At 35.6% G+C, this 27,987-nt stretch overlaps 1 protein-coding gene across 6 annotated transcripts in view; it reads left to right on the top strand.

Moving 5' to 3' along the window:
• PHC3 (polyhomeotic homolog 3) overlaps positions 1-27,987 on the top strand; it is a 77,258-nt gene that overhangs the window by 27,825 nt on the left and 21,446 nt on the right. For 4 of the 6 annotated variants that reach the window (XR_009502858.1, XM_059920508.1, XM_059920506.1 and 1 more), the window contains 5 exons: positions 5,247-5,493; positions 11,529-12,400; positions 12,696-12,743; positions 16,947-17,100; positions 22,466-22,716. Coding sequence is in view for 5 of the 6 variants with exons in the window: in XM_059920508.1 (XP_059776491.1) it covers positions 5,247-5,493; positions 11,529-12,400; positions 12,696-12,743; positions 16,947-17,100; positions 22,466-22,716 (1,572 nt within the window). In the remaining variant the exon portion in view is untranslated. The remainder of the gene's footprint in view (positions 1-5,246; positions 5,494-11,528; positions 12,401-12,695; positions 12,744-16,946; positions 17,101-22,465; positions 22,717-27,987) is intronic. The other 2 variants (XM_059920507.1, XM_059920510.1) reach the window with 1 other exon arrangement.

The following is a 27,987-nucleotide window of genomic DNA, read 5'->3' as shown; positions in this document are numbered from 1 at the left end:
CAGAATAGCCCCAAACTGGAAGTAACCACTGTCTTTTAACTGGTGAATGGATAAACATATTGTGGAATATTACTCAGAAATAAAAAGGAACAAACTACTGTACATCTCAGAAACATTATAATTAGTAAAAGATGCCAGACATCACAGAGTGCAATACTCTGCGACTCTATTTATATGAAATTTCTGAACAGGCAGAACTAATCTATAGTGAAAAAAAATGGATTTGTGCTACCTGGGGCAGAAGGTGGGGGAGATTGACTGGGAAGGGGCATGAGTGATGGAAATGTTCTATATCTTGATTGGGGTGGTGGTAACATGGTATATACATAATGTCAAAACTTATTGAACTGGTTCATTCATTTTATTGTTTGTAAGTCACACCTCAGTAAAGTTAATAAAAATGAATGAAATTGAGTAAATTTTAAATTAAAACAGTTGAGTAGACTTTTTACATTGTATGATACCATTTTGATATTTTTCCATAGATAATGTTTTGGATTGCATATGGCAGAAATTGGTATATCTCAAGGTCATCCTTGGCTTCGAATTTTTAATTTAATAATCTCAATCATCTGGTAAAAAGTAAAAAATGAGATAGCAATAATATTCTTTGGTATTTTTCATAGAATCTCTATTTTATTTAATAACAAAGTCCAGTTTTCATATATCAGCATATAAAGATGGTGACCAATTAAACTCCGGTTTCTCATAATGTGCTCTGTGACCCTCTATAGTTCCTTAACTTATTTGGACTTCAGTTTCCATACTTACAAAATGAGACCTTTGTTAACTTTAAGGTTTTTTCAGCTCTAAACTTTAAGTGTCTCTTTGTGGAATGAATTTGTTGAAGTAATTATCTTCCTGTTTGTTTTGTTTTGTTTTGGTTTGGTTTCTTTTGGTTTGGTTTTATAAAACCTGTCAACTTCCAGAATGGTAAAGTGGCATGGAGCTAGGAGTGCGGTTGCCATTGAAATTACATGTATGAAGTCCTGCATGGGCTTAAGTTCAACTCCCACTGCAGTCATTTATTAGTTGTATGACTTTAGATAAGTTACCAAACATCTCTAATAGTCATACATACTTGCAGGGTAAGTTGAAGAGTGAGTAATATATGTTTAGTGTCTAGAATATTGTAGGTACTCATTAGTACTTTTTCTGCAAAGGGGAGAATAGGAAGACCTGGGTTTATATTCTGACTTCAGCAACAGTTGCTTTGTCACTTGCCAGTTGATTGATTTTGGATAGGTCCTAGTATAGCGTGGTGTTTATAAGTTTGGACTCTGGAGCCAGGTTCTCTGGATTCAGATACATGTTCTACCACCTTCTCATTGTATATCCTTAAACCTCAGTTTCAACAATATAAAATAAAATAAATGTAATGCTTCGTAGGGTTGTAATGAGGATTAAATAGGTTAATAAATGAAAAACAGAACAGTGTCTGTTACCTAGTTGGCACTCACTAGATGTTAGCTGTTGTTATTACTTATGCTAAGCCTCAGTTTCTTCACTGTGAACTGGAAGTAATAGCTCAGAGTTGTTACAAGGAATAAATGAGACAGTAATCATAAATAAAGCACTCAGCATAGTGCCTGGCACGTAAGATATCACATGCTACTAATTACTGTTTTTGTTATGCACTGTCTAAAGATGAGTCATGAATTTGGTTCTTGGCTTTCACATAGCTAATGGTGAAGAGAGAAACTCAACCATTTAAAGGATTTGCAGTTTCCAAGGTAAAATAAACCAGTTATTAGGAAAATACAACTAACAAACTCTCTAGAGCACAGTCTGTTTTGTGGGTTCTCATAGTCAAAGTAATTTATAGAATTAGCTCTTTGGGGTCCAGTTTGATGTGTATAGGTATGTGGCTCTCTAATAATCTGACTCAATTCAAGGATAGATTGAGGAACTAGAGGGATGGATTGACCTTTAGGAACTTCTCTACTAACGTTTTTCTTTGCTGTGCTTTAGAAGTGGCAGTGAATGAGGCTGACAGTGGTAGGTGATGCTAATATTTTGAATATTCCAGTGGTAACTTTCCTCAAGTTCAGGGCCGTTAGTTTTGAAAAATTTGTGCTCTACTTTGTTAATTTTTAAACATATATTTGCAGTTTTTAAAACATTTAATTTGTTTGTAATTGAGAAATACCAAATTTGAAGTTTTATTTTAATACTCTTTAACTGACAAAAGTCAGTATAACAGTTAATTTTTCCTCAGTTTTAAAATTTATAGCATACTGTAAAAAAATGAGAAATTTGGAATATCTTACCCTTACCATTTTAAATGCTCCATCTCTTCTCCTTATCATGAAAAAAAAAATGTGACTTTCAGAAAGATATCATAAGACTAAAAGTATGTTATAGAAAAGTAAAAAATCTTACCAAGGCTCTCTGGGCAATTCTGTAAGAATTGAGGAGAAAACAGCCTTTTAGATTTAAAAGCTAGAAACAGTTCTACTGCCGGCAGTGTGACATGAACTCTTAACTTCCTTATCTACAAAGAAGAGATCCTACGATAATTCACACATTATTTGTTAGATCCAAATTAAAAAACTGAAGTGAGAGTATTTGGGTAATCCACTATAAAAATGTAAGGTGTGAAATTAGCAAAAATACTTTGTGGGAATTCTAGACGTTTTCAAAAGTCAGAAAGTTTCCACAAACTGATCATAGGAAAAGTTCAGATGAAATGAAAGTTGGGCATTAAATGCCATAATATTCTTTATCTTAGAAAGGATGGGTTCTTTTTAAAAGTGAAGTTCTGTCAAGGAAATCTGAATATGTGATCTATTAACAGCTCAGTTAGCTCTGTATATGCTTTAGGAGTACAGTTTACATGTTTGAAATTTATTGTAAATATTTAAGCCAAGATGACCATAGATAGTAAAGCCATATTCTAAAATTTATCTATTCATATAAATAACATATAGTATATAATATGCACATACATACGTTTTCTTTCAGAATTCCAGAAAACAAAAGGAAAATTAGAAGAAAAAAGTATATTATTCTATAGAAATGGACTGCTACAGCTTAAGGGTTCACTGTGTCAGATCTTCATTTACTTTGAATATGCTTTTCCTTTGAAGGAAAGCTTTTGTTTTTCAGGTTATAGTTCAGACCTTGATTACCATCATTCTGTGGTCCACCTTATACATTATTTATGGCAGATGTTAAATTTCTTGCTGTTTTTCCGTTGCTTCCTGAGAGATTTTAATATTCCTCTGCTAGACATTTGTTGAGATTTCTTTTGGTAAAACATGAACAGATTTTAATGTTAGCTTAAGAAAACCATAAATAGAACAAGATACTTAACAACAACAAGAGCAACAAAATCCATGCAATACATTTTTCAGAATCAGATATAGGAGAATACCTCAGACTTGTGTAGTTTCTGTTATGTCTGCAGCCGGAATTGCGGGGAGTACAAAAGTGAACGTCAGAGATGAGAGCCTGCCAGTCGGAGTCTCAGTATTACACAGACACAGACATCAGTAATTCTAAAACAAGCGAGATGTTTGTCATTGGTATAGGCCACTGTGATCCAAATTCTATGGGAAGAGCATAGAGGGGAGGAGAAATTATTTCTAACCAGAGACTTCGAGAGGTTTCTTTGGGAGAATGGGTAGGAATTTTACTGGTCTTGAGCACTGTGTTGGGCTTCAGGAGACAGCGTTGAGGAAAGAGGAATTTGAGCAAGGGCTCTAAATGAAGGCAGTGCAAGGTATGTTTGGAGAAGGGTGAGCAGAACAGTTTGGCTAGAGAATGCGGATTGTGAAATAGAATAGTGGAAAAAGGGGCTCAAAGCAGTTTGGGCCTAGACTGTGGAGGGCTTTGAGTGGCAAGCTGAGAAATCTGGATTTCAGCATATTTTATTTTTTCATTAAATTTCAGTAATACAGCAGTAATTAGTCCATTTACAATGCTGTGAAATATTTGACAAAAATCAGAGAAGATGCTCCATATGGTCTCACTTAGAAAATTCTTTCAGTAGCTTAGAATAGAACTGATTAAAACTTCAACTGCCCTGAAGTAAACATTTATTTAGCATCTGCTATTGGCTGAACACTGCATTGGCACTTGGAAAGAGAAGGTGTAGAGCATCAGTTAATGATACAGTTGTAGAGACAGAACACACATGAAACTGAAGAACATTCATAAAGCAGCAATATATTTGTTACTTTAGAATCTCTTTTACTTCAGTTTCCCTCCCAGTGCCAGTGCTACCATAAATGTATTAGGTGCATTCATTTCTGAGGCAAAAGGTTAGGAAGCTATTGGAGAGGCATTTTCTGCCTTGCTGTTTGAAAATGTTATAGACCTCAGGTGAGAGTAATTGGGATAATCCTTGCCATCATCCGGACTGGCAGTGTGTTTAGAATAGCCCCGGTGTAGGTAGGAGTCATCACGTAAACCATTTCAAGGCCATGCACGATGTCTTTAGTTCATGAGATCTAGTTCTCAAAGGCAAATGAGTGTTTCATAACCACCACAACAAAATCTCACTAACTCTTTAAAATTAGTTAATAGGAAATGCTTTTCAGAAGTATCACAATGGGGTAGGTGATTTCATGAATTTGTTTTCTTACTTAGAAGATTAGTGTTCCCTTATAATCTCTATTGACCTATTAACTTTCTTTTTTTGTTATCTTTCTGATCTTTATTAAGATAGCAATATTGTATCCACACTGTCCTAATTGTGTGTAGTAATTTCTCACAAGTTTATGAGGGACTTGTAGCCTTAAGATGTTTCACAATCCTGTCATGGAGAACTCAGAGTGAAGTAGAAGGAATTGCTCATTCTTCCCTCCACACCCTGGGCTCTCCCACCACTGTGGCTTTGCTCAAGTTTTCCTCTTTGCCTGGAATGCTCTTCCTCTTTCTCCTTCCTTTTGACTGTCTCTGACCTGGTAACTTTAAAATGCAGTATGTTGCAGAGTAATTTCCTCATATTGATAGTTCATTTGCAATATATATATAAATATTCTATTTTCATTTAGTTCTTAATGTTTCTTTTCCTTAATGTCTTTTTTAAAAAATTGCCACTTAATGTTTAAGATATGATTACTTAGAATAATAGCTCCCCTTGCCTTCAGGGTTAATTAGTTGTTTCAAGTGCTTGGAGCTTTATGCATAATATAAAGAGCATAATATAAATGTGCTGTCATTGTTGTTATAATGGTAATGATTACCACATCAATTAATACCATCTGTTTCATCCTTATTTTTTGTTATGTGGTTCTTAGGTTCAGAATTTAACATTACGCAGCCAGAAGTTGGGTGTATTATCTAGCTCACAAAATGGTCCGCCAAAAAGTACTAGTCAAACTCAGTCATTGACAATTTGTCATAACAAAACAACAGTGACCAGTTCTAAAATCAGCCAACGAGATCCTTCTCCAGAAAGTAATAAGAAAGGAGAAAGTCCAAGTCTGGAATCACGAAGCACAGCTGTCACCCGGACATCAAGTATTCACCAGTTAATAGCACCAGGTGGGATAAAGCTTTTGTTGAAAATAGTTGCATTATTCATTTTCTTAGCAGGCAGAGCAAAACAAAAGATGTCCATTACTTGAACGAGAATACTTTTAAAACATTTTAAAGTGTGAATTTTATAAGTTAACAAAAGAACAGTAGTGTAGCTTGAAAAAAGAGAAATCAAAAGAGCCCAACAACTAAAACAAATTATAATAATAAAATAGATTTTTTGGGTCAGTTGACATTTGATTAACATCTTCATCATGTGCTGGTCTTCTGTTATGTAGATAGCTTTAAAAAATTTGCCTGTGGTTTGTTTAATGTGCTTTAGTGGAACAAAATTAAAAGCTTTTTAAAAAAAGCAAGTATATATTTTTCTTTAACATTGTCATTAGTGGGAGGAATTTATCAGTTTCCAAAAATAAGGATTATGCATAATTATTTACCTCACCATGTTGCTTTTTTTCCATCTTTGATTTCATCTCTGAGAGGCAAATGTCAGGGAATCAACTAAGTCGTTTTCATTTTCATCAGCCTTTGAATCCCATGTGTGCTCCCTCTGCCATCTACAGATAATGTCGCTTCATGGTTCCCATGCTGGAAATTCTGGGGCCGTGCAGACTGAGTTTCCTTACCATGTCTTCTGTTCATCTCAGAATTTCTCAGTGTTGAGCTTTCTTCACTTCTAATAGGATAAGGAATTATCTGCTTTCTTCTTTAAAGTTAGCACTATTTCCTTGTGTCGTTGATTGCATCTTTTTTTACTGGCTCCTGACCTTCTTTCATAGTTATTATAGCATCTTTTGTCTCCCTCATGCTGGATCCTTTCTTTTGCTTCTTAAGCATACTTAGATCTCTCCTATTCTTAATATATCTATATATGTTTTTATACCAGTTTAACTATTGTTTATTGAAAGTGTGTGTGTGTGTCTGTGTGTGTTTGTGTGAGATGCACTGGGCTAGATACCTCACATATGTTACATTAAAAAAAAAAAATCTTCCTTTGATCCAGCCTCATCAGGTAAGCATCTTCTTTCTATCCTTTTATAATTATGCATTACTTTTTTTTCTTTTTTTTGCATTACTTTTTAAAGATTCATTTTACACTGCTGAAGGTTGCCTTTTCTCTTTTTATGTTTCCTCTGTGCTGATATTGCCAACATTCTCTATATCACGCAATCTCAAGATCTTGGAATTGTTTGATTCCCCTAGTTAGAAATCTCTCATCCCTCTGAACTTGTATAGCATTTTTTAAAAAAATATTTATTTAATTGTCTGCACTGGGTCTTAGTTGCAGCATGCGGGGATCTTTTAGTTGCGGCATGTGGGATCTTTAGGTATGGCATGCGAACTCTTAGTTGTGTCATGTGGGATCTAGTTCCCTGACCAGGGATCAAACCTGGGCCCCCTGCATTGGGAGTATGGAGTCTTAGCCACTGGACCACCAGGGAAGTCCCTTGTATAGTATTTTTATATTTCTTTGTGGTACTTTTTCTTTTATAGTTATTTATATACTTATTGATCTTAACTTTTCTATTAGACAGTAAGTAAGCTCTTTGAGGGTAGGGAACTAATATCAAGCACCTACGTGTCAGGTACTTTACATTTATTAAATCTTTTAATCCTTTTTCAGATTAACCTTTTCATTCTTTTATCTTGACAGCACCAAGTTGTGCCTTATATGTACTTATATCTATAATAGGTGGACAATAGTAAATATTTGTTGGATTAATAGTTGATTTTTTTTTTCCATTTGAATTTTGGAAGTTATAGCACAGTTTTTTCCATTTGTACTAACTAGGTGTCACTGCTTAGAATTCTTCAGTCTGAATCTTAGATAAGTGAAGGGTTTGTTAGAATGTATAAATAATAAATCCACTCATAGTATGGTTAGGTGTGAATTCTTTTTTATAAACATCTGTGTGCAAGGTCCTGCTATCTATATGGCACGATAACAGGATTTTTGTACTGTGTTGTCCAGAGTATTCTTAGCCTCAAACCAGCCTCTGGTCAGTGTTTTTTTTCTTGTTTTGTTTTCTGTTTGGCTGCGCTCCATGGCTTGTGGGATCTTAGTTACCCAACCAGAGGTTGAACCCGTGCCCTCGGCAGTGAAAGCACGGAGTCCTAACCACTGGAACGCCAGGGAATTCCCTGGCCAGTGTTGGTGGAAGGAGATCGTGTGGAGAGGCAGTGACCCACTGTGCTTGGAATGACTGCTCAGGGGACAATTTATAGTGATTTCTACAGTTTTGATAGATTATAATGGAGGGTAGGTTAATTTACTTTCAAAGAGAAAGGTAGAACCTCTTTCAGGGTTAGTTCAAGCAAAGAGATATGCTTTTGGATTTTCATTCCCCCTGAACTCACAATATCTGGTTCTAAGTTAACACTTATTCTTCCCCTTTTCATTGATAGTGTGATAATATCTTTCTAGTTGCCTTCTTCTGATGGCCAATATTTTATGTAAGTATGGAGGAGAACAGTAAGCTAAAACCATCTAAGACTCTCAGACAATTGCAATTCTAGATTTAGAGCTTATGTGTATTAACCAAACTCCAGTTTTCTGTGGTGTTACTTTTTAGAAATAAAACCAAATGGAACACCCTAAGCCACATAAACCTTTGCAGCTTCCAAACTTAAAAATTCAATTTTAACTTAAAAATGCAGTTATTCAAAGCAATTTGTATCTTCTGGCAAGGCAGCAGTTATAATTTTTCTACCCTTTTAGTTTTTCTGCTCTTGTTGGTATGGAGTTAGTCTGAAGCTAAGATTTTTCTTTTTTTTTTTTTGAGATTCTTGAATTGGTAATTTGTCCTTTTCTTCAATTAGAAAAATGCTTGCTCCTGCAGGTCACTTTCAAGTATTAAAAAATGTGCTTGTATTCTAACATAGTATAGTCTAGTAATTATTATAATAGACATATAACAGACATGGTTATTATTTCCTTACATGTTTTTCCAAGGTGCTAACCTCATTTAGTTTTCTTCATCATTTCTTCTTGAGGGTGGAATTCCCACTTGACATTTATTAATCCTATTTTTAATATATAAAATAAAGGCAAACTTTAACCAAATGTCTGGAAATTATCATGAACTATATTAGAGCTCAGTCTTTAGAGCTTTTATGAAATTAGTTAGAAAAAATATGCATCTTTTTTTGCAGACGTTAATCCAGTATGTAGTGAAAAGCCTAATTAGTCTGCTTAGGCTATCATAAAAAAATACCATGGACTAGATAGCTTAAACCAGGGGTCCCCAACCCCTGGGCCACGGACCAGTAGCGGTCCTCGGCCTGTTAGAAATCGGGCCACACAGCAGGAGGTGAGCGGCAGGCGAGTGAGTAGTGAAGCTTCATCTCCCGCTCCCCATTCCTCATTGCTCACGTTACGGCCTGAACCACCATATCTGCCCCCCTCCCCGTCCCTGGAAAAATTGTCTTCCGTGAAACTGGCCCCTGGTGCCAAAATGGTTGGGGACCGCTGGCTTAAACTTATCTTCTCACAGTTCTGGAGGCTGGAAAGCTCAAGATCAAGAGCTGACAGTGTTTGGTTTTTGGTGAGCGCTCTCTTTCAGGCTTGCAGATGGCTGCCTTCTTGTTTGTCTTCATACAGTCTTTCATCTGAGTGCAAGAAGAGAGGATTCAAGTTCTTTTCTGTCTCATCCTGTTGGGTCAGGTCCTCATCCTTTTGACCTCATTTAACCATAATTACTTCCTTAGAGTCCCCCTTACCAAACACAGTCACATTAAGGGTTAGGGCTTCAACATGAATTTTGGGGGACACAAACATTCAGACCATAATAGGAACCTAGACTCAGCTAAGACTGTGGATTCTTTTATACCCAGCACTGCCCCTTAATAGCCAGGTGATTTTAGGCAAGTCACTTCACTACTGAAAGTTTCTTCACTTGAAATATACTGGATTAGTATAGTACCCTATGTACCGCATGGGGTTGTAGTAACTACTGAATGAAATAATATATTTAATAATTTACAATAATATATTTAATTATTTGCAATGATAAAAGGTTCTGCTGCATATGTGAGAGATGATGCCAATCATTAATTCTCATGTTATAAGGCCACCCTGACCATACTAAAGTGTTTATTAAAATCAGAGAAATGAACACACGTCGTATGATTCTCCAGAACACCAGGACTTTTCTTATACGGAAGTATTGCTTAAGATATCCTTACAGTTATTCTGTAGTATATGTGCTTGTCAGTTGGACTTATGGACTAATATAAAATATATAGACTCATTTTGATTTCTGATCAAAGAAAAATTTTATTTAGGTGAAAGGATAACTATTACTGTATTGAATTACCAGCTCTAGAAGGCAAAGATTGCTTACTTGCTAGAGCACAGAAAGACTTTTTATTCCCATGAATATAATCTCCATTGTACTTCAAGAATATGGTAAATTTTAATTATAACTTAAAAATTGAATTAAAATGGGCCTTTGCTAAACTTCTGTTTCCTTATCTGTAAAAGGGTACCTACTCAACAGGCATTTTGTGAGTACAAAGGAGAGAGATGTGAAAGCATCTTAAGCCCCTTGGTGGAAAGGTACTCTATAGAAGAAGTCCAAGATTTTTTTGAATACTCTATAATAGAGTCTTTATTAACACATTTATAAAGGGCTGACATAAAATTTTTGGTCTTAGTTTGAAATGCTAGTCTAGTTATATGAAAATTACTTTGTTAGATGAAATTTTAGATCTAATTTCCATTTTGTTTTTAACAATTCGTGGGTATTTGTTGCACCTTTTTTTTTTTTTTAATTTTTTTTTGTTGTTGTTGCACCTTCTAAATGCTTCTTTCTTGAGATGTTAATCAGATGTTAATTTCCTTAAAGAATCTCCGGAATTTCAAATAATAACCAACCAAATACAGAAAGGTTGAAAAAAAGTTGTTAGAATTTTTTATAAGGTCTTTGTCACAAATAATGGTTGAATGTAAAAATAGATACAAGGCATTACAGTCTGAGATTAAGAAAAAATTTGTGCCTGTCTTTAGGTATATTTTAAATGTGATAATGTTACATGATATTAATATTAAGTAATCTTTTCAGTTTATCTTCTAGTGAACCCAGTTTCCATTCTTATTTAGATAGAGAGGATTTCACCAGCATCTCCCTCTGTGTGAACATATGCACCAGTCAGTGTGCAGAAGAGGCATAATGATGTGGAAACTACTTACTACTTGATTTTGCTAATTCTTACATATATATTTCCTGTTATGAGTGGCTCCCTTGTGGAGAAAACTGGTATTATAGATTACTGTAGGTTTTTTTTAGTGTATGTGGGAGAGAGAAGTAAAACAAGATCATTTGTCTAGACAGCATGGCTGATTGCGTCATTTTTTCTGCAAGCAAAACTATTGCTCTCCTGGATTTGCAATGGCCCCTGAAATTTCATTTCTTAGTTACTGTGATTATTTAACCATGCTGTAGGATTTACACATGTGTTTTGCTTAACTGAATTAACTTTTTATACAAAATATTTTCCTGGGTCAAATAGTACCAACTATTCATCTCGGTTCAAATTGGGGAACTTATTTGGGAAGCTTCATAGGTAATTACATTGACTGTTAGTTGGAAGAATGTTTAGACATGGATTAGAAAGGATGAGACCTTTATTTTATGATTTTGAAGTTATCTTTATTTATATTACACTTGTTCAGTTACACTCCTCTTCTTCCCAGAGAAGGAATTCAAGTGGATAAACTTTGTTAAAAGTTAATGGAAATATTCTGGTGACATATAAAATTTAATAAGAATAAATCATGTGTAAATTCAGATTTATGAATCAATTGTTTTAGGCAGTTTTCTTTCGGAACTTAACACAGTACAGTTTGTTTTATGAAATTATGTAGTTTTCCAAGGAAAAGTTGTTACTACATTTTTGAGCCATTCTTGTTGGGAAGACTTGTAATAGATTTCTGATGATTATGACCTTCTGATGCAAAAACGTTCCTCATTTAGATTTATTTTAAAATTTATGTGATTATTTTTGAAATAAATACTAATTGTCATTTTTTTCTCTCACAGCTTCATATCCTCCAATTCAGCCTCATCCTCTAATAAAACATCAGCAGATTCCTCTTCATTCACCACCTCCCAAAGTTTCCCACCATCAGCTGATGCTACAACAGCAGCAACAGCAAATTCAGCCAATCACACTTCAAAGTCCAACTCAAGACCCACCGCCATCCCAGCACTGTTTACCACTCCAAAACCACGGCCTGCCTCCAGCTCCCAGTAGTGCCCAGTCACAGCATTGTTCCCCAATTCAGAGTCATCCCCCTCCTTTAACAGTGTCTCCTAGCCAGTCACAGTCAGCACAGCAGTCTGTAGTGGTGTCTCCTCCACCACCTCATTCACCAAGTCAGTCTCCTACTATAATTATTCATCCACAAGCACTTATTCAGCCACACCCACTTGTGTCATCAGCTCTCCAGCCAGGGTCAAACTTGCAGCAGTCCACTGCTAATCAGGTGCAACCTACAGCACAGCTGAATCTTCCATCCCATCTTCCACTTCCAGCTTCCCCTGTTGTACACATTGGCCCAGTTCAGCAGTCCGCCTTGGTGTCCCCAGGTCAGCAGATTGTGTCTCCAGCATCACACCAGCAATATTCAACCCTGCAGTCCTCTCCAATCCCAATTGCAACCCCTCCGCAGATGTCGACATCTCCTCCAGCTCAGATTCCACCACTGCCCTTGCAGTCTATGCAGTCTTTACAAGTGCAGCCTGAAATTCTGTCCCAGGGCCAGGTTTTGGTGCAGAATGCTTTGGTGTCAGAAGAGGAGCTTCCAGCTGCAGAAGCTTTGGTCCAGTTGCCATTTCAGACTCTTCCTCCTCCACAGACTGTTGCGGTAAACCTACAAGTACAACCACCAGCATCCGTTGATCCACCAGTGGTAAGCCCTTGGAAGCTCTTTGACTTTCTTGCCGAACTGAAAGTAAAAACAGTTTTCTCCCACGCTATGTTATATCATTAGATCTACATGCCAATGAATTTAAAAAGCTTGAAATTTCCGTCTGTCAGTGTCTGACATACATGCTGTATGGGCAAAAAAAAAAAAAAATGCCTTTTGTTGTAGTATGGTTGCATGCTTGATAATTTGTGATGGTTATTAAAGTCCCTCGTTAATTTTATTACTATTTAAACAAATCCATCTGCTATCTTTACAGAGTTGATTTTTTTTCCCCAAGGGAATGCATTTGAACCAGTGTCATCTGCACAAAGTTTTTTCTCTTAAGGTGATTATCCTTCATAGATCCCTTCTGTTGGCTTGTATGTTCTTAAACGTATGGTTTATCTAGCTAACCTTTTTGGTTGTATGCATTCTGAAGTACTAGGCCTTTATGGGGCTTTTGCTTCAAGGTGGAGGTATGCTTGTATGATGTACTTTTTTGGTAAACTTGTATTTTGTAATTAAAACATTGGAAGAACCAGTTATTCTAGGAAAGAATCCAACTTTGCAAAAAAAACATTAACTGTAGGCCATCTTTTAGAATTATTAAACTTCTGATTTTTAAATTTCTACTAAGGGAGAATATATACTTAAAATATTTCTCATTTAAAAAGCTAAGAAAATCTCAGTGGATGAGTTGAATACTGAGGATGAAATAATCCACTGGGAGGAGTAAAAGTTTTGAATATCTGAGATTGTGGAGAAATTTATCAAAATAAACCTCTAGAAATGGTACATATTGCCTACAGAGGAAAATTATCCTGAAAAATGTTTTTCTTTTAAACATTCTATAAAGGTCTTTTAAAATTTATAAAATAATTTATAATAAAAATTGAAATAAGGTCTCTAAATGTTAGAATGATCAAATTCATAATTAATTTATAACTGAGGAAAACAGTATTCTCAAAAGAGGTTTTTTTTTTTTATTTTTACTTTTTTTGAATTTTATTTTATTTATTTTTATACAGCGGGTTCTTATTAGTTATCTATTTTATACATATTAGTGTATACATGTCAATCTCAATCTCCCAATTCATCCCACCACCACCACCGCCCCCCAAAGGAGGTTTTATATCAAACCTCACTAAAGAGATTTTATCACTTAAAGGCTAGTAACCATAAACTCAGAAAGGAAAGGAGTTTCAAAGTCTGTTCCTTAATGGGAAACATTTTGGTTCTCAGGATGCAAATTTATAGATTCTTTATTCTTGTCATTCTGACTGATCTTGATAGGCATGAAGAGATTGAATTCCACTTCCTACTCACTTTTATTAAGAACAGAACTTGACAAAGACAACAATGGGCATCTAGAAATAAGTTTGTATTTCGATTATTGTGTCTCTATATTTTCTTTTAATGGATTTTTGAAGAGTTTACAATGGATATTGTAATATAAAAACACAGGCTTAAAAGTGTACAGTACCTTCAAAGAAATCAAATTTAATTTGAATTTACATTCTCACTTTCTAGTTCAGTGAATTGGTTTTTAACAAGTAAAAAAATAAAATTTCTCTATATGCCTTATATTTTTCTAATTATTTTTGTTAGGGCAGACCTTGGAGGAACATGTTTGGGATAGAAATATCAAAAACATAGCAACACTTGAATTAAAGCTAAAAATATCTAGGATCTAATTATTTTCTGCCCTCTATTAATTTTGGGTTTTTTAAAATTTACGTTACCTAATTTTTGGAATTTTTTTTTTCATGCGAAGAATAACTTTCTCTACTATCACTTGTATGGTCATATTTGCTACAGATGTTTCCATGTTATCGTTCTTATCTTTTACCTTTCGTTGAGTACCATAACCTATTTATTAAATTGCTGTATTTTTCTTTTATTACCTTTATCAAATCTGTTTTTTTAACCATCACATTTCTTCGTGAATTACACATTCGTTCACAATTTCCTGGTTGTTTCAAATATTCAAAGGTAGAGAGAGGTTTACTTCTAAGAGATGTGAAATTTTCAAAGATAAGTGAATTTTCAAAGTAAAATCAGTATGTTTTTTTAAAAGATTTTTCATTGACATTTAGGTATGATAAGCAAGATATGGTTAAGTGTAGATAATTTAGAACTAATAAATGTTTTCCACAGTTTATTTAGGGAAAGGAGACAGATGGGACTAATGTACTTTTTATTGAGGTAAGTTTGGCAGCCAGTGTTAGTTTTAGAATAGTCATAGTTATGAACTAAAGAGAAATTGTGATGTACAGTTTCCAAACGATCTTGTGAGCAAAACCTTCACTTCTTTGCTTTATTCAGTCTTTTAGTTGTCGCACTTAGATTTTTTTCTTATGCTGATTGTGCCAGATGTCTGTGACAGATCTGCTTTTACCTACTTCTTTTATTCCTTAACTTATTTTGCCTTTACGTGGGAGATGTGGAAGAAAGTATGTATAGTTAGGCTTACCTGTAAAGAACGAAAAATATTTTACAGTATTCTTTGTTGGATTATTTCAGAATACGTTATTTGTGTTTGCCTCTTTTAATCCTTTAAAACTCTTTCATTATATTTTAAAAATCAGAATACTATGCATGATCATGCATGATCTTTGATTCCTTAAAAGGTACTGTAGTAGGTGTTTGAAAAACTTGTGACAGCATTAATATTAAAGAGAGAATTTCAGCATTTTATGAAAAGATGATTTTTGGAAGAAAAGTAATATCTAATAAAGGAATGCTGCATAGATACAGTTGAGCTGGTTGATAAAACCATTACTTGTCTAATTACCTCTGAATCAACATCCCCACTACTCTGCCAAATTAAGGTAATCACTACTACAGCAGGTGCCCCTCACTAGAAGTTTTTTTTTGTTTTTCCTTTAACCCCCAGGACATTTTTTTGGATGACTTTCCCTGTATTGGACATTATCATCATTTAAAAATTTATCATGAACAGATACTAGCAGCTGTCATTGTTGCACTGTACAGTAATGAACGACTGCTTTCACTCCTGAGGATCCAGACATGAGGCAAGGACTCTCTCTTAGTGAAACAGGTTTCCAGATGCAGGGTCGTGAGCAAATAACTTTTAAAAATGTTGCCTACTTAGTAGCTGATTCAAATCACAGCTCTGGATATTATATTTGATATAAAATTATCAGTAACAAAGGGATTTTTTAATTTAAAAAAAAGGAAAGCTATTTTATTCTTAATAGAGTCTTGGAAAAATTAGGGGTCTTTTTTGTTTGTTTTGGTTTTTAAATTCTATTGCTGTTGTTAGATATGCCTTTGTAGGTAAAACATCATAGTCCTTTTTATCACACATTGTTTATGCTGGTTTCAGAAATATTGATTGTTTTTATATTTAATTTCAAATCAAACTTTTTCAATAGTTTGATTAAAAATATATGCAATATTAGATCATTTAAAAGCTTTTGTGAATGTTGAAGAAACATTCTTTGTTTTGATACTTATTAGAAATATTAATCAGTTTGGGTAAGTTATCTTAAAAACTCACAACTTTTATAAATGTAAGTAATAAGCTTTTTATTAAGAAGGGCGGTAAATTGCTTTGTGGCTTTGTTTTTAGTGACCTGTCATCTTTCAAAAATAATGGTTAAATAAAAAACGATGACAAATTAAAATACCTGTGTCAGTCTCTACAAGTGGACTTTGAAAATTCAGCCTTAAGTTTAATAAAAAATCAATAATAGGTTAGACTTTTTTAAGTTCTTTCTCAGAGTACTTTTGAGTCCATGTTTTCTTCTTAAGTATTATCTTTACCATTGGATAGTTAAAGATGTAACAACTTTCTTCTATAAGTATGGAACAATATGAGAGAACTAAAAGTAATATGTGAAATGGCTTAAGATGGGGGGTGTGTGTGTGTTATTTCAAGGACAGATGTTTTCTGTTTAACTGATACTAGCTTATAAAAATTCATTAGATTCTTGAGTAGATCAGAAGATTAAACATGTAATCACATACCTTTTTTGTGGGTACTCAGACATAGCTTTTCAAAATTTAATCTTTAATTCACATAAATATAATAAAGAAGAACCTGGGATGTAGTCCTTTAAACAGTGCATTTCCTTATATAATATGTGTCATTTTGGAGATTTACTTAACATGCTTGTGAAAAATATTAGTATCTATTTTGATTTATGACAATGGAAGTTAACAGAAACTATAGTAAATTCCCCAAATAGTTGTTTGAGTGTGTAAAATCAAAACATTTAAAAAAATTAACAAAATTAAAAATGTGTACTGACTTGACTATCACCTTTGGGAAACCTTAGTGATTTATAGCCTAGGTACTGATCCACAACTTGCTTTCAGTGAAATATCATCAAGTATTATGAATCATCAAGGATTATGAAAAACTTCATTTGAATGATTTTAAAGTTTTCCTTTCAATCTGTCAAATAGTCATTTTGCCTTTTAATTTTTAAAACACTCGGAATTTATTTTGTTAATTAAATTAAGAACACCTTAGGAAATGTATTTTAGAAACATTTTTAGGCAGCGTGGTTTGTCGTTGCAGGTTTATCAAGTAGAAGATGTATGTGAAGAAGAAATGCCAGAGGAGTCAGAAGAATGTGTCCGAATGGATAGAACTCCACCACCACCCACGTTGTCTCCAGCAGCTATAACTGTGGGGAGAGGAGAAGATTTGACTTCTGAGCATCCTTTGTTAGGTGAGGAAATGCCTGGATTTGGGGAAATTTTCTATTAGAGAAATGTTAGTAACGGAAAAAGTTTTTTTTCACTAGAGGTGGTATTAAACTAATTTTCTGTGTAATTAATTGCAGCAAAACATAGATTAGAATTCAAGACTTTTTTTAAAAAAATTAATTAATTTATGGCTGCATTGGGTCTTCATTGCGGTGCGCGGGCTTCCTCTAGTTGCGACGAGCGGGGGCTACTCTTTGCGGTGCGTGGGCTTCTCATCGCGGTGGCTTCTCTTGTTGCAGAGCACGGGCTCTAGGCACGCAAGCTTCAGTAGTTGTGGCACGCAGGCTCAGTAGTTGTGGCTCGTGGGCTCTACAGCACAGGCTCAGTAATTGTGGCTCACGGGCCTAGTTGCTCCGCGGCATGTGGGATCTTCCTGGACCAGGGCTCGAACCCGTGTCCCCTGAATTGGCAGGCGGATTCTTAACCACTGCGCCACCAGGGAAGTCCCAAGATTTTTTGTTTTTTGATGAGGAATAATTAGAACAGTTGTTGAGGAACTACCCAAATCAAAAACGTATTTCAGCCTTTGAATTTTTAGTAGTTTGTACAGATGTGTTTCATGTGACCATTCAGATTTATGTGTCAAGCTATTTCTAGCTTAAAAACTAGAATAAATCAAAGTTCTATCAGAAGATTTCAATTATACTTTCCAAAAATCACAAAGCATTTGAAGTCATATCTGACATTCGTCATAATTGCTTGTGATCCAGACTGAGTAAATGCTTTTAAAAGTGTTCTTTCCGGGGCTTCCCTGGTGGCGCAGTGGTTGAGAATCTGCCTGCCAATGCAGGGGACACGGGTTCGAGCCCTGGTCTGGGAAGATCCCACATGCCGCGGAGCAACTAGGCCCGTGAGCCACAATTACTGAGCCTGCGCGTCTGGAGCCTGTGCTCCGCAACAAGAGAGGCCGCGATAGTGAGAGGCCCGCGCACCGCGATGAAGAGTGGCCCCCGCTCGCCGCAGCTGGAGAGGGCCCTCGCACAGAAACGAAGACCCAACACAGCCATAAATAAATAAATAAAATAAACCCAAAGTTTTAAAAAAAAACCTGTAAAAAAAAAAAAAAAAAAAAAAAAAAGTGTTCTTTCCCAGACAGTACTTAAATTAAGCCTCACTAATTCTTACTAAGGACGTGGATTAAAAAATTCTTGAGCTTAAGCATTCAAATTCTTATTCACTACTTCAGAACTACTTACGAGTTCAAGTAAATCTTCTCTATACTCCTCCTCATAATATCAAAGTGACTGTGAATCCTAGATATTTTACTAAAACATTATAATCTATAGCCCGGTGTCTAAGTCCTAAAAAAGATATATTCCGTGTTAGGGTTTTTTTTTTTTTTTAGTATTTTATTTAGATCAGGGGCTGGCAAATGATAGCTCATGCTTCAGATCCTTCCTGCTGCATGTTTTTATATGGCCCATGAGCTAAGTATGGTTTTAAAATTTTTAAATGTTTGAAAAAAAAATCAAAAGAAGAGTAATGTTTCATGTCATGTGAAGATTATGTGAAATTCAAATTTCATTGTCCATGAATAAAGTTCTGTGCAACACAGCCACGTTCATTTGTTCAGATATTATCTATGGCTACTTTTGCATTACTGCAGCAAAGATGAGTCATTGCAGAGACCATATGTCCTTTATAGAAAGTTTACTGACCGCTTATCCAGATAATACTAATCTTGGTTCAGGCTTTGTTGTAAGTATTTTGTTCTATTGAATATCTCATGGCTTTCATGATCACTTTCAGTTAAGAAGAACCACTATAACAGGCATGGAAACAGATTGTAATGGGGCACTGACTTTGCTACCAAAGCAGCCCTTGTCCTCTCTTTTCTTCAGCATGCCACATTTCTATCCCTTCTCTTCTTTCTAGCTTTTATCCCTTACTACCAATGTGAATCTCTGGAAAGCATGGAGAGGGAAGAACAATTTTCCTCCAACTTCTTCCCCCTCCTGAAAAATAGAAAACATTTAGTAAAATTCTATAAAATATTTAAGACAAGTTCAATATTATTGTCTTTGCTTATTCAAAATAATACCTCAAAAGATAGATTTAAGAAAATCTAACTGTAGTATTAAATCTTTGTAGTTTGTGTACACTGAAAATGGATTTATGTTGCTCCAGATTTCTTGGAGTTTTGATTTAAAGGCAGAAATATGTGTTTAATTGGATACTAACCTTGCATTGTGACTGTGATTTAATTACCTAATAAGCATTACTAATGATACTCAAGAAAATTTAAACATTTTTGAAATACTGAAACTCAAGAATATTTTCACATTATTTCCTCAGGAATGTAGTCTGAGATCCTGGCAGGCATATCCATCCCTCTGGCTAAATTGTCTAAGTACAATGTAGATTTTTGAATCTTCCTTTAATTTACTTCATACTTAACTAGTTTCTGTAGTATATGAGGGGGGAAAAGCAAGCACAGGTTGCTCATCAAATCATGTAATAAACTAACCTATAAAAATAGAGGGACTTGTTTCCACCGAGGATTTAGTCTTCATAAATCTATGAGAATTCTTAAAAAAGCATCCATAAAAAAGAGTAGAAAAAGCTCATATATCTTGCTCAGAAAATGAGACTGAATAGGCAGAGTAACCTGTGGCAAAGTCTTATTGCCACAAAGAAGAAGTTTCTTGTGGCAAAGAAACTTGGGGTTTCTCTCTCACAGTTGTCTTAAATCTAGAGAGTGTAGTAATTGTGTTTTTTTTGTTTTTTTTTAACCTAATTAATTAAATTTTGGCTGCATTGGGTCTTCGTTGCTGTGCGCGGGCTTTCTCTAGTTGTGGCGAGCGGGGGCTGCTCTTTGTTGCGGTGCGCGGGCTTCTCATTGCGGTGTCTTCTCTTGTTGCGGAGCACGGGCTCTAGGCACGTGGTCTTCAGTAATTGTGGCACGTGGGCTCAGTAGTTGTGGCTCACGGGCTCTAGAGTGCAGGCTCAGTAGTTGTGGCACACGGGCTTAGTTGCTCGGCGGCATGTGGGATCTTCCCAGATCGGATCGAACCCATGTCCCCTGCATTGGCAGGCGGATTCTTAACCACTGCGCCACCAGGGAAGTCCCCAATAATTGTGTTTTTGTTCTGCTATAATATGTCAATGTTTCTTGTGTTTTTGATTTTAACAGCTGATTATAAACTGGCAAGTCATAGCTATTAACTTTTTTAAGAGGTCAGTAACTTACAACTTTGTTTTCAACAAAATTTAGATCTATTTGTATGTATGATCCAAAAATTAGTTAGAACATATACTAAGCAGTATTTTCTGAATAAACCACAATATACTTAATGCGGCTTTATATTTCTAAAGTAACAAAGTATTTATAAATCTATACGGGATATTAAAATTTATCTTATTTTTCAGTTCTCCATAGATTTATATTTTCCTTCCAACAGAAAAATTGCTTTTTAGTCCCTGTTCAGAATTATATCTTTTATCCTTTTCCCCTAGGAGTATATGTGAAAATTGGGTATGTGGGGTAGGATTTTTATGGAGTTCTTCAGTCTGGTAATGCATGTGTACAATTGTGTATTTGTTCCTGGAAATCAGCAAACCAGTATTTCCTGCTGACTTTTTCTTTTTTTTTTTTTTTTTTGGGCTGCGTTGGGTCTTCGTTGCTGCACGGGCTTTCTCTAGTTGCGGCGAGCGGGGACTACTCTTTGTGCTGTGCACGGGCTTCTCATTGCAGTGGCTTCTCTTGTTGCGGAGCATGGGCTCTAGGCGGGCAGGCTTCAGTAGTTGTGGAACGCAGTCTCAGTAGTTGTGGCTCACAGGCTCAGTAGTTGTGACGCACATGCTCTGCGGCATGTGGGATCTTCCCGGACCAGGGATCGAACCCGTGTCCCCTGAATTGGCAGGCAGATTCTTAACCACTGCGCCACCAGGGAAGTCCTCTGCTGACTTCTTTTGTAGTTTGTAATGAGGGATTGTGTGACTTTAAATAGGTTTTCCAGTACAGTTTATCCTGGTGGATTATTTGGTGGAACTAGGTTAATTTATGGCTGTAATCTTGCTGTGATAAGCTACATAGTGTTATTAATTATGTCACAGTTACTATGTCTGAACTGTTAGCTTTTCCATTTCTGGCACTATACTGATTATCACTACACTATTTTGTTAGCTGAAATTTTTATTCGATAGGGATTTCTTTTCTTTCTTCTCTACCTAATTGGGCTATATTTTGAGCATTTTTGATAGTGATATCAATCCTTTTCATACTGATGGTGGAGAGGAGTTACCGTAGCAATGAAAAAAGCATTGTCTCCGGAACCCAGAACCTGACTGCCTGGGTTAGTATCCCAGCTCCACTGCTTATTAGCTGTGCACCTCTAGGCAAGTTGCTTTATCTTTCTGTGTTTTGGTTTCCACATCTATAAAATGGAGATAATAACAGTACCTACCCATAGGCTAGTTTTGAGGACTAAATGTGTTATAACATGTAAGACATTTATACAGTACGTGGCACAAAAGTGCTCAGTAAGTAGTAGTATTATCTTTACCACACGTTCTTTTTTTGTTATTTTTCTCAGACATCTTGTACCCACTGGTATTCCTAGCTGTCAGCTGGTTCCGTCTCTCCACTTTGGTACAGCTTAGTAAAGGTTTATTGCTACCTAATGGGGAGGTAAAGTCTCCATTGTAGGCTGTGGGTCTGTCTTATTGTGGTCCTCAGAGTTTGAAGGGGAGGAATCACAGTGATCCAGCCCAACATTTTGCAGTTGCCTGGTATACAGTGTTCCCCCAAATTGACATGTACAGTGTCAATGAAGAGTTGTTAAAGATAACAACAACAACAAAGAACATTTGTGTGTGGAAGTGGATTAGCTTGAAATAATGCCCTGTATAATTCATCAGAATTTCTACTTATTCTGTGGATTTCATGATTCTTTTTTTCTTAAGTGTGTTTCAGAGTACTTCCCCGCCCCCCCGCATATCATTTGGAATATATAAACAGAAACATAGGGAATTTAATATCTGTATAGCTTAAAATTTAAAAAAATTTTTTTAGTAATTATTCTTAAATTGACATTCTAAAACATTTTCATGTCTTATGGGACAGTTCTTTGTAACCAAAGTTGGAATGACAACTTTGAGCAAGTCACCCCCTTCGTCTGTAAGTGGGAATAGTAGTATGTATCTCATAAGGTTATTGTGGAGATTAAATGAGATAATAAATATAAAGGTCTTAGAATGTCTTTTTAAAGCACCAGATATTAACTATTATTGTTACTAATATTTATTCTTGAATTTTCTTTCATATTTGCCTGGGCAGAATGCTAAAGATTAAAAAAATGACTTTTTTTTTTTTTTTTTGTTCCACAGAGCAAGTAGAATTACCTGTTGTGGCATCAGTCAGTGCTTCAGTAATTAAATCTCCATCAGATCCTTCACATGTGTCTGTTCCTCCACCTCCACTCTTACTTCCAGCTGCTACCACAAGGAGTAATAGTACATCTATGCCTAGTAGCATACCCAGTGTAGAAAACAAACCTCCACAGGCTATTGTTAAGCCACAGATCTTGACCCATGTTATTGAAGGCTTTGTGATTCAGGAGGGATTGGAGCCATTTCCTGTAAGTAGCAAGCAAATTTGTATTTTTACAATTATTCATGTAGCATTATCTTAAAATGTATAATCTGTTGTTATCTAATAAAAAGCTTGTAATTTTATCTCAAAAGTTGTTAATCTTTTATCTAGAATGTCTTTATATATATCCTTTATATATTACCAGATATACTTCTAGGATTTTATGCTAGCTATTTAAATGTATAAACTAAGAAGAAAAATTTCAGGATATAAGGATATCAGTTTTATAATTTTTAAAGAAGGCAATTATATGTTTACTCCAATGAAATAAACTTTCTATTTTTTTTTTAAGGGGATTGAAATGATACCTAAGGTGCACTAGTTTCTTTTTAATGGTGTTTCTTGTATAATGTGATACTTTGTGAACTTTAACTTGAATACAGAAAATAATAACTTCCCAGTGATCTAATACTTCTGATGTTACCCAGTTGATGCTTTAAAATTAGCAAATAGATTTTTTCATTATTCTTAAATCTCAGCCTTCAATCAGATTTCAAAAATGCTTCAAAATGTTCACCTCAAAATTGAGGTGCTATATCTGTCACTAAAAGTATTGTGATTTGAGACTAGCTGTACATTACAGCTACACTAGCTACATTACATACTAATATCTAGAGATGAACATTTTCCCTTAGAAAATATACCAAGACAAGTGGCCAAAATCAAAGCCCAAATCAAAGACAGGAAAACAAAATTATGTGTTTTGAAGGACTTTGAACTATCTGATTTTTCAGATTCACAAGTAGTGCATTGTGATTGCACTGTGATAGTTGACTGTCTAATCAGTTGCCTTTGCTTTCAGTTTACTGTGTGTATATTAAGCTTGGATCTAAGAATCTCTGATATATAGCGAGTGGAGGAACGGGTTTTTTTCTCCCTGTTCCTCAGTGATTGGATCCTGGCTCTGCCACATATAGACTGTGTAACCTTTGTCAAGTCATTCAGCCTTTTTGAAATTCATTTGTTCATCCAGCAAATGGAGATGATACTTTGCTCTTAGGGTTATTGTGAGGACTAAATGTACATAAATTGTTCTGTGTAGTGCCTGGCACTTAATGGCCATAGCTATGATTATCAATTATTACTAGTGACAGTTACAACTTCTTTTTTCAAATTACAAAAGCAATATGTATTATTTTTTTAATGGAAAATTTGGAAAATGTAGAGAACAAATAATCCTCAGTAATACCACAGAGTATATTTTAATATATATATTTTTTCATATGATCAAGGTTATTATTATGTATACAGTTCAGCTTCTTTCACTTAGTATATCTTGAGCATTTATTTTCTCGTTTGATTAATAGTACTTAGGAAACATTTTGAAAGATTACATAATATTTCACTTCCTGGACAACTGTAATTTATGTAATCCTTCCATTACAGTTGGCCCCCCATATCCACAGGTTTCACATCAGGGAGTCAACCCAATCATAGATCAAGAATAAAAAAAAAAAAAAAATCTACAAAGTTCCAAAAAGCAAAACTTGAATTTGCCATGCACGGGCAACTATTTACTTCGCATTTACATTGTATTCAATATTATAAGTAATCTAGAGATGATTTAAAGTATATGGGATGGGACTTCCCTGGCGGTCCAGTGGTTAAGACTCCGTGCTCCCAATGCATTGGGTTCGATCCCTGGTTGGCGAACTAAGATCCCGTATGCCATGTGGTGTGGCCAAAAAAAAAAAAAAGTACATGGGAGAATGTGCATAGGTTATATGCAAATAATACTCCATTTTACATAAGGGACTTGAGCATCTGCAGAATTTGTATCCTCTGGAGTCTTAGAACCAATCCCCTGCAAGTACTGAGGGACAACTGTGTTGTTGGACATTCAAGTTTCCATTTTTTTGCTGTTCAGATAGCCCTGAAAGGAATATCTTTGTATGTAAATTATCCACATTTGAAATCCACATTTTAAATAATTTCTTTAGCATAAATTCCTAGAAGTATAGGTATTGGATCACATTACATATGTATTCAATGTATGTATTCATAAGACTCTTGATATATATTGCCAAATTATTTTCTGGAAGATTATTTAAATTTATTCATATACCAGAAGTGTATACTCTTAGCAGCACTGAATATTACAGTTTTTTCAGCAGTGAGTTTTCCATTTTTTCTTTTTTTGATTATAATAGGTTGCTGAACTAGGAGTCAGGAGACTTGAGTTCCTGATTCTGCTTTTGTAAAGAAATCACCTGCATACTTTGTTTTTTTTTGGATAGGCATTCCTTTGTTTTATTTTATTTTTTTAACATCTTTATTGGAGTATAATTGCTTTACGATGGTGTGTTAGTTTCTGCTTTATAACAAAGTGAATCAGCTATACATATACATATATCCCCATATCTCCTCCCTCTTGCATCTGCTCCCACCCTCCCTATCCCACCCCTCTAGGTGGTCACAGAGCACCAAGCTGATCTCCCTGTGCTATGTGGCTGCTTCCCACTAGCTATCTGTTTTACATTTTGTAGTGTATATAAGTCCATGCTACTCTCTCACTTCGTCCCAGATTACCTTTCACCCTCTCCGTGTCCTCAAGTCCGTTCTCTACATCTGCGTCTTTATTCCTATCCTGCCCCTAGGTTCTTCAGAACCATTTTTTTTTTTTTTTTTAGATTCCATATATATGTGTTAGCATACGTTATTTTTCTCTTTCTGACTTACTTCACTCTGTATGACAGACTCTAGGTCCATCCACCTCCCTACAAATAACTCAATTTCGTTTCTTTTTATGGCTGAGTAATATTCCATTGTATATATGTGCCACATCTTCTTTATCCATTCATCTGTCGATGGACACTTAGGTTGCTTCCATGTCCTGGCTATTGTAAATACAGCTGTAGTGAACATGGTGGTACATGACTCTTTGAATTATGGTTTTCTCGGGGTATACGCCCAGTAGTGGGATTGCTGGGTCGTATGGTAGTTCTATATTTAGTTTTTAAAGGAACCTCCATACTGTTCTCCATAGTGGCTGTATCAATTTACATTCCCACCAACAGTGCAAGAGGGTTCCCTTTTCTCCACACCCTCTCCAGCATTTATCGTTTGTAGATTTTTTGATGATGGCCATTCTGACTCGTGTGAGGTGATACCTCATTGTAGTTTTGATTTGCATTTCTCTAATGATTAATGATGTTGAGCATTCTTTCATGTGTTTGTTGGCAATCTGTATATCTTCTTTGGAGAAATGTCTATTTAGGTCTTCTGCCCATTTTTGGATTGGGTTGTTTGTTTTGTTGATATTGAGCTGCATGAGCTGCTTATAAATTTTGGAGATTAATCCTTTGTCAGTTGCTTCATTTGCACATATTTTCTCCCATTCTGAGGGTTGTCTTTCGTCTTGTTTATGGTTTCCTTTGCTGTGCAAAAGCTTTGAAGTTTCATTAGGTCCCATTTGTTTATTTTTGTTTTTATTTCCATTTCTCTAGGAGGTGGGTCAAAAAGGATCTTTCTGTACTTTATGTCATAGAGTGTTCTGCCTATGTTTTCCTCTAAGAGTTTTTTTTTTTTTTTTTTTAATTTATTTATTTATTTTTGGCTGTGTTGGGTCTCCGTTTCTATGCGAGGGCTTTCTCTAGTTGCTGCAAGTGGGGGCTGCTCTTCATTGCGGTGCGCGGGCCTCTCACTATTGCGGCCTCTCTTGTTGCGGAGCACAGGCTCCAGACGCGCAGGCTCAGTAGTTGTGGCTCACGGGCCTAGTTGCTCCGCGGCATGTGGGATCTTCCCAGACCAGGGCTCGAACCCGTGTCCTCTGCATTGGCAGGCGGATTCTTAACCACTGCGCCACCAGGGAAGCCCCTCTAAGAGTTTTATAGTGTCTGACCTTACATTTAGGTCTTTAATCCATTTTGAGTTTATTTTTCTGTATGCTGTTAGGGAGTGTTCTAATTTCATTCTTTTACATGTAGCTGTCCAGTTTTCCCAGCACCACTTATTGAAGAGGCTGTCTTTTCTCCATTGTATATTCTTGTCTCCTTTATCAAAAATAAGGTGACCATATGTACGTGGGTTTATCTCTGGGCTTTCTATCCTGTTCCATTGATCTATATTTCTGTTGTTGTGCCAGTACCATACTGTCTTGATTACTGTAGCTTTGTAGTATAGTCTGAAGTCCAGGTGCCTGATTCCTCCAGCTCCGTTTTTGTTTCTCAAGATTGCTTTGGCTATTCGGGGTCTTTTGTGTTTCCATACCAATTGTGAAATTTTTTGTTCTAGTTCTGGGAAAAATGCCATTGGTACTTTGATAGGGATTGCATTGAATCTGTAGATTGCTTTGGGTAGTATAGTCATTTTCACATTGTTGATTCTTCCCATCCAAGAACATGGTATATCTCTCTATCTGTTTGTATCATCTTTAATTTCTTTCATCAGTGTCTTATAGTTTTCTGCATACAGGTCTTTTGTCTCCTTAGGTGGGTTTATTCCTGGGTATTTTATTCTTTTTCTTGCAATGGTAAATGAGAGTGTTTCCTTAATTTCTCTTTCAGATTTTTCATCATTAGTGTATAGGAATGCAAGCGATTTCTGTGCATTAATTTTGTATCCTGCTACTTTACCAAATTCATTGATTAGCTCTAGTAGTTTTCTGGTAGCATCTTTTCGATTCTCTTTGTACAGTATCATGTCATCTGCAAACAGTGACAGCTTTACTTCTTTTCCGATTTGGATTCCTTTTATTTCTTTTTCTTCTCTGATTCCTTTGGCTAACACTTCCAAAACTATGTTGAATAATAGTGGTTTGAGTGGACAACCTTGTCTTGTTCCTGATCGTAGAGGAAATGGTTTCAGTTTTTCCCCACTGAGGACAATGTTGGCTGTGGGTTTGTCATATATGGCCTTTATTATGTTGAGGTAAGTTCCCTCTATGCCTACTTTCTGGATGGCTTTTATCATAAACAGGTGTTGAATTTTGTAGAAAGCTTTTTCTGCATCTATTGAGATGATCATATGGTTTTTCTCCTTCAATTTGTTAATATGGTGTATCACATTGATTGATTTGCGTATATTGAAGAATCTTTGCATTCCTGGGATAAACCCCACTTGATCATGGTGTATGATCCTTTTAATGTGCTGTTGGATTCTGTTTGCTAGTATTTTGTTGAGGATTTTTGCATCTGTGTTCATCAGTGATATTGTCCTGTAGTTTTCTTTCTTTGTGACATCTTTGTCTGGTTTTGGTATCAGGGTGATGGTGGCCTCATAGAATGAGTTTGGGAGTGTTCCTCCCTCTGCTATATAT

The sequence above is a fragment of the Balaenoptera ricei genome, chromosome 4 (genome assembly GCF_028023285.1).
Source record: "Balaenoptera ricei isolate mBalRic1 chromosome 4, mBalRic1.hap2, whole genome shotgun sequence".
NCBI lineage: Eukaryota > Metazoa > Chordata > Mammalia > Artiodactyla > Balaenopteridae > Balaenoptera > Balaenoptera ricei.
This window is presented reverse-complemented; position numbering and strand designations above follow the sequence as displayed.